The 7,965-nt window shown below is 33.1% G+C and overlaps 1 protein-coding gene across 1 annotated transcript; it reads left to right on the top strand.

The window, feature by feature from the left end:
• Nucleotides 1–1,528: 1,528 nt before the first annotated feature.
• Nucleotides 1,529–2,866, top strand: LOC139490929 (uncharacterized). The gene is made up of 4 exons (XM_071278513.1): nucleotides 1,529–1,535; nucleotides 1,680–1,774; nucleotides 2,071–2,239; nucleotides 2,667–2,866. Exons 1-4 carry the CDS (start codon nucleotides 1,529–1,531, stop codon nucleotides 2,864–2,866), a joined length of 471 nt encoding a protein of 156 aa, XP_071134614.1.
• The last annotated feature ends 5,099 nt before the right edge of the window (nucleotides 2,867–7,965 follow it).

Here is a 7,965-nt window from a genome sequence, read left to right as displayed (position 1 = left end):
AACATCAATACCTGAAAACTGTTTAAAAAATTTTAAGATTAGTTCCATGTTTGTCCCTTCTGCCATGCTTTGTGTGTTGTTATAGAAATACCAGGCCTCTGTCCTACCTGCGTATCAATCCATCTCATATATTTAAAAATAATCATCAATATTTCCCAAATGATTGAGAATCAAAATATTACTTATTTAAGAAAAATGGCAAATATTTATCCAAACCAGTAAAAACTACACTCAAATTTGGCAAACTTTAGGGATATTCTATGAACATAGTTTACATACGAATTTCAGGGCAGTGCATGAACTTTTTCATTAAGAAAGACCCTGTAGTAGTAATATGAATTTCATTTATTAATGACAACAAATTACAAATTTTAAGAAAATGTTATAATAATATATACTACAGCTGTGCTATTTGAGCAGTCAAATTGCATTTACTGTACATGCAGTCACTGACCGTATATCACCTTGTTTATGACGTTGACAATGCCGTTCCATACAGTTTTATTTACGACGTTAATAAAGCATACAGGTTTGAAAAAATTTAATGTCGTCCACTCCAAATTACAAAAAACAATGATTTTTACCCTAAATACTTCATTTAGAACAGTTATAAGAGCTGCAGTATATAAAGAATAACCATACATTGTCTCGAAATATAAAAGTTATTTGTTCTCAGCTTGAAACAGGTAGAAATGCTCGACACAGCCTTGCTTTCTACCTGTTTCTATGCCTTGTACAAATAACATTGATATTTCGAGACAATGTATTGTTATTCTATATTTGTCTGTTGTTTCCATGCCAGCAGTTATTTACTTGCTTGATATTATTACTTTACCATTTTAAAACAAATGTTCAATTATTTTAGGTTGAGAAGGCTGTTGAAGGAATTAAAGAACTACAAAAACATCTGTTAAGGTCTAAAAATCAAGAACTTGCCAGAACAGATATAGCTAAAGAAATGAATGTTAATGATGTCATCATTACTTGTGATTGGGCAATGAAATTTTTGCCAAGAAGATATCGGGAGGGCCAAATGGATTGGTTCGCTAAAAGGGGAATTAACTGGCATGTGTCAGTATCATTGGTAAAACTGGAAACGAAGATGTGCAGCTTTTCTCATATTCACATATTTAACAATCAAACTTCACAGGATGCACCAACAACTTCTGCAGTTATTTGTGATGTTGTGAAAGATTTAGAGGCAGCTATTCCCAATTTAAAAGAAATATCTATCTTCAGTGATAATGCTGGTTGTTATAAGAGCTCTTTGACATTATCAACTTTACCTCATGAAATAGGTTCCAAACTCTCCACATACAGCTTCAGCGAAGCTCAAAATGGAAAAGGTAATTTAAAAAAATATTTAATCTAAGAGAAGGGATGATTTTCAAAAATCTTTTATGAAACTAAGTTGCTAATTGGAACTCAACTTGTTTATTGTGGCTCTTAGGATGTCCTCTTTTTAAAATTGAACTAATCTTTTGATTTGACTATGACCCTTGCAACTAGAAATTGGTAATATGCATAGATGCCAGGTGAATGATACATGCTCCTAAGAGGTTGTTTGTAATAACACAGCCCTATGACACATAAGAAAATCGAACTTAATTAAACCTTACGAATAAAATACATTAAGTAAAAAAAGAAAGTACATTAAAGTCTTAAAATTACTATTACAGGTCCTTGTGACAGGAAGGCAGCTCATGCCAAGTTTGCAATTAAAAGATACATCAATGAAGGCAGAGATGTAACAACAGCCTATGATATGAAAAAGGTTTGTTTTTCTTTTGTAAAACCTTACAAGTTTGTAAAAGAACATTCTTCTATTCACTGAAATTTTCAAGAATTTGCAAGTTTAAAAATGCATGTTTTCCTGGAATTATTTGAAAATGTATTATTATGTGGATCTGCAATACAGTTGCCTTAAGTGGATTCAATAATATTCATATTTATGCTTTATACACCTAATCTTTGAATCTTGATGGGTACCTATTAAAAATCAGGGATATCACAGCAGGTCTTGTTTTATATTGTTTTTATCGAATTCATTTAGTATCCAATCTTTTGTAGGCACTTGATAAAGTACCAGGACAACCTTACAGGGTGAAGGTTGTGGACACAATCCATGATTTAGATGTCACCAAGAATAAAGATACCATCACCAATATTACAAGTTTTTACAACTTTAGATTTGAGAATAGTCATTTGAGGATGTGGCAGGCATACAATATTGGTGAAGGTATTACTTTTATATTCAACCTAAAGAAAGAAAAAAAAGATTACCAATAACATATTGTTTTAAACATAACACGACCACTGAAAATAATATACTGAACTAGTATATATTTGTTTAGGGGCCAGCTGAAGGACGCCTCCGGGTGCAGGAATTTCTCGCTACAGTGAAGACCTGTTGGTGACCTTGTGCTGGTTTTTTTTCTATGGTCGGGTTGTTGTCTCTTTGACACATTCCCCATTTCCATTCTCAATTTTATTGCATACTTCATTTTGTACTTAGAATGCCCACCATTTAATGTCAGCCAGATAATAAATAGAGCCTTTTGATAAAAAAAAAAAAGGCCACAAATTCTTAGACTAGAATGTATGCTATAACACTTCAGGTAATTTTATATCATAGTGTCATAAAAATAAATTCAATTTCATTTCAGGAAAGCTTGTGACTTTAAAATTATCAAAGAATTCTGTGCAGTTAAAAGTACTTAATGACTGGACAGAGATGTCTTTAACCGATCTCATTACTGAAGGTAATTTTATAATTATTTCATTTACTAACTGTCATGTACCAAAGAGGCTCAGGGATGAAAGATACCAAAGAAACAGTCAAACTCATAAATCGAAAATGAACTGACAATGTCATGGCTAAAAATGAAAAAGACATATAGACAATAATAGTACACATGACACAAGATAGAAAACTAAAGAATAAACAACACAAACCCCACCAAAAACTAGGGTGATATCAGGTGCTCTGGCAGGGTAAGCAGATTCTGCTCCACATGTGGCACCCGTCCTGTTGCTTATGTGATGAAAGGGAAGTGGATTGTAGTTACGACGTAAGGAACATATCCAAACTTAAGCACACTTGGAAGATAATGATCATAATTATAATTTGTTACAAAACGGAGAAAACCAACACAAAATTCAATAATTATAGTATAACTAATCGCCGTATTTGAATATCAAAAATAAGACAACGCAGAGAAGAGACAATTATCACCTCGTGTATTATTCATTTACCTCAGTTATTCACGGCTAATCAGCTAGTTTATGATAATAATATCCCAAAACTGGTGCTCATAGCCAGTGCTAGTCTATGACTTTTAAATGTAACAATTTAGCTATAAGAGAGAGAACAATTATCTCAATTACGCTTATTTAATTTTGTTATTAGTTTAATATTGTTTAAGTAAATTCAAATTGTAATATATGATCATTATAGATTATCACCTTTTATAAATAGCCATTGATTATCTTGGGAAAATTTTTAACATGCTCAAAATTATACAACGGACAGAACGGACGTCGTCAGATAAAACGGAAGCTAAACGGATATGGACGTACGGCTAACGGATATGGACGGGCTTCTAACGAACATGAACGGAAAGATGATAAAAAAAGTTATCCGTTTTGCGTCCATTCGTGCTATCCGGTAAGATATGACCGGAGCTTAAATTTACAGTTTGTGCGTGTCCGTATATATCCGTTAGACTCCGTATGTATGCCAATCAACAAGGAAAAAATTCCCGGACGTACATCCAATACAATCACATTATGATTAACTGCAGTATCAAAACTTAAAGTTAAATAAAAGGGTTTGGTTTTTGTTATTTGGTGTTTTAACGCGACTGTTAAGCACTGCATTTAGTCTATTTCATGGCGGTAAGTTTTTCATTGGTGGAGGAAGCCAGAGTGCCCGGAGAAAATCCCCGACCTGAGATAGGAAAACTCACAATCCTAGTCAATCAAGATTGGAGTCGAGTACACCCACACGAGCGGGGTTCGAAGTCACAACCTCAGTGTTGACTGGCTAATGAGTAGTAACTACTTACCCTGAGAGAACAAATTGAAATATTGACATGGAATAGTAGCTCTATAATTACAAGGATTCAGGAAAATATAACAAATATTTGTTCAGGGGAGACTAAAATTATATAGTCTCGTAGTTAGCGTTCTTGTCTCTAGTGCGAAAGGTCGTGGGTTCGAACCTTTGCCAGATCAAACAAAAGACTTTGAAATTGGTATCCGGCTCAACATGTCGGACTAGCATATAGAAGATTGTATTCATCATTCATTTACATGTTCTCATCATGAATATGCATATATTATTACTTCTGTACGTTAAGAAGAATTCATTCACCCAATCATTAAAGTAATATAATAGATCAAAAATAACTAATAAACAAAAACAGTAATATGTTGAATAGCCCCGGTTATATTTTGACAGATAATAATTATAAAGTTGTAAATATTTAATCGTGTTGTATTGCGTATTCGTATGTGCTCAGTACTATGCAAATACAGCATACGTTCAAAATGTGAAAGAATTATGTTCATTGATAATTAAATCAATCAATATAACTCAAACTAAATCTTAGGGTACATGTATCAAGAATAAAATTATTGGTTTTTTTTTCAGACCACCAGTGTTACGTTAAATAGATAGCATTTTAAAAAACAAAATATAAGAACATTTTGACGACCAGCATCACAATCAAAATCACGGGGAAATTGCTTTTGCCATTCACAGCAGGACATTTAAACGTTCTTATCGCGTCTTAGTAAAGGGCAAGAGCCCCCAGATGAAGAGCCTGCTTGAGAGGATATGTCAGCTCTCACCAGCAAGTCTTTAAGGCTTTTTGGCATAAGGAAAGCCAGTACAGGTGGCTCGGAAAAGATCTTGGATAGTTTAGGATGTTTTTTTTTTTATCTCTTTCCAATTTTCACGGATTAGGTGAGATAAGTTGTCAAATGTTGGATGGAATGTCAACACAAAAGGCACCCTCTTGTTGACCTTTTTGTCTTTATACTGTAAAAGCTCATCTCAGCTGAAGTTGTTAGCACGGGAAAAACCTTTATCAATGTCTTTTCTTTTGTAGGTTGAAGGTGACTACGAAGTTCTTGTAGACGTTTTTTTGCAATATCGTTGGTGGAGCAAATCCTTTGTATTCGTATGGCCTGGCTGAAGGGAATACTTTTGGTGCAGTGTTTGGGATGACAACTCAAAGGAGATAGATATTGATGTTTGTCTGTGGGCTTGCAATACAGATCAGTAAATATGTTTCCATCCCTTATTTTCGTTGTAGTGTCAAGAAATGTGATCTTAGAGTCAGATATTTCATATGTGAATTTGATTGAGGAATGGGCATCGTTGACATGATGAATGAAGAAATTTAGTTCTTGTTCAGTATTGTCCCACTTCATGTCAATATCGTCGATAAATCGGAACCAAAAGAGGGGTTGATGAAGAGATGAATTGAGAATTCTCTGTTCTAATTTTCTCATAAACATATTGGCATAAGACGAGACCATCTTTGTTCCCATTGCTGTTCCATTAACTTGGAAGAAGTGTTCACCATTGAATGTGAAGTTATTGCATTTTAATACCAAAGTTAGAAGCTGGATGAGACATTCAATTGGTGGATGTAAGGTGTTGCGATAGTTTCAGACTTCCATACAGGCTTCAATACCATCGTCATGGGGGATGTTAGTATAGAGGGAGGTAATATCAAGCGAGACAAGGATCGTTTCAGGTGGGAGAGGGTTCAGGGATTCCATTTTCTTAAGATAGTGTGTTGTGTCTTGAATATAGGATGGTAAATTTTCTACATGTGATCTAAGATGAAAGTCAATAAATTCAGATATGTTCTCTGTAGGGTGGTCATTGGCAGAAACAATTTGATAGATATATATATATATATATATATATGTTACAGTAAATAGGTGAAATTAGGAATTACATGAAATTGTAAGGTTTCGTGGAACCATTATCTCGCTTACTTTTGCTGTTAGTTGCAGTTTAAACAGAAATGGGAAAAAAACATATTAAAATTTTCCTCCGGATACTATCTTTTGACTAGTACTGTAAGAAGCTTCTCTCCAAATTTGGTTAAAATCCAGGATGGTTTATGAAATCTAATAAATGTTTAAAAACAACTTTAACTGGAGAGTGTATGTAATATTAATTGGAAAAAACGAAGTAAGTTATTAAAATTCTAAACACTTTAACCACAATGTGAAGTTCAATGTAATGTTAACTGACATAAAAACTAGGTGCATTTTTAATTAAAATACGGAAAAATTAATTTGATTTTTACAAAATTTACTTCTTAAAAATTATCTTATGATCATAAACAAGCTTCTGTTCAAGTTTGGTGGAAATCCATCCAGGATTATTTAAGATATCAAAATGTAAAGAACTTTGAATGAATGAATGAATATATTTTATTGCAGAAGCAAACATGATGCTATATCAAAATAACATAATATACAATTACAATAATAACAGTAAACAAACAGAGAACAACACAACAAGCACATAATAAGCACATAATTACAACTGCTATGCAGTTAACCACATGGTGCCAAATTTTCGAGCACAATATTTGGAAACTTTTTTCTTGCACAGATGTAACATACTAAAATTTGAAAAACTATTTCAGTTAAAAATTAAAAAAAAAGTTGAAAAAGCTGTGCAAATTTATCAGGGTTATAACTTTACAAGTGAGTCTTCCTGGTTAATCACCACTCTTCGCTACTATGCTGTTTATTTTATTTTATTTCATATTTTCATCTCATCTTGTCATGTGTGTTTTGTGTTATGTTATATAACTTTTGATGAACTTCTTTGTACCATTGTAACTTTATGGTGTTTGAGAAATAAAGAATCTTGAAATCTTGAAAATCTTGTGGACGCTTCTGATGACAGAATGGTTTGCTATGTATCGCTTTTGCGACAATAGTCGCAGTTTCGACAAAAAGAAACAGAATTACAACATTGAAAGTGAAAAAAAGGGATCGACCATTTAGTTGACGTATACAAGTAAAAACGATGATAAAATTTTATTGCAGATATATAAGCTTAAGTTTGGAGGTCTTAAAAAAGTCATAAAAAAGAGAAACACAGAAATATGAAATGTGACTCTTAACACCATCAAAGTGTATGAATTTGTTTGTGAAGAATGTCAGCTTCATCGCAACAGTCTGACAAAAGAAGTCTTAAATAAACCTATTTTGTAAATCGAATTTCACCTGTGTCATTTGGCAAGTATGCCTGATGGAGATTTTAATTTAAAGAAATTATGAGATTTTAAGAATTATAACGATAATTCAACCAAATTTGGCATTATCAAATTATAAAAAAAAGAGGTGACGAAGTTGCCTATAAACTTCTCAGAAATGTATTTCTCAATAGTGGATAGATATCATTGTCTTGCGTGATGAAAATGACTTTTAGGAAGTTTCAAAACTTTTAAAATAACCATTTTCCAGTTTTAGTTCACAAACACTAGAGAGTATACACTTTTAATGTGGCTTATATTCCTTAATCCTTAATTAAGAAAGCCCTAACATAGTTGTAGCAGTAACATTAACGGTACCAATTTTTCTGCACCAGATGCGCATTTCGACAATACATGTGTCTTTAGTGATGCTCGTGGCCAAATTATTTGAAATACAAAGCTTACATAAAAGATGAAGAGCTATAATCTTAAAGTTCCAAAAAGTATAGCCAAATCCGTGAAAGGAATCAGAGCTTTGCATGAGGGAGATACATTCCTTTATCTATAATAATTGTTAACGTTTTGTAACAGCAAATTAAATAACACAACAAAATCCGTATTTGCATGCCAGTACCGGAGTACTGGCTACTGGGCTGGTGATACCCTCGGGGACTAACAGTCCACCAGCAAAGACATCGAACCAGTTGTTGTAGTAACATCAACGGTACCA

This window comes from Mytilus edulis, chromosome 1 (genome assembly GCF_963676685.1).
Source record: "Mytilus edulis chromosome 1, xbMytEdul2.2, whole genome shotgun sequence".
Classification (NCBI taxonomy): domain Eukaryota; kingdom Metazoa; phylum Mollusca; class Bivalvia; order Mytilida; family Mytilidae; genus Mytilus; species Mytilus edulis.
This window is presented reverse-complemented; position numbering and strand designations above follow the sequence as displayed.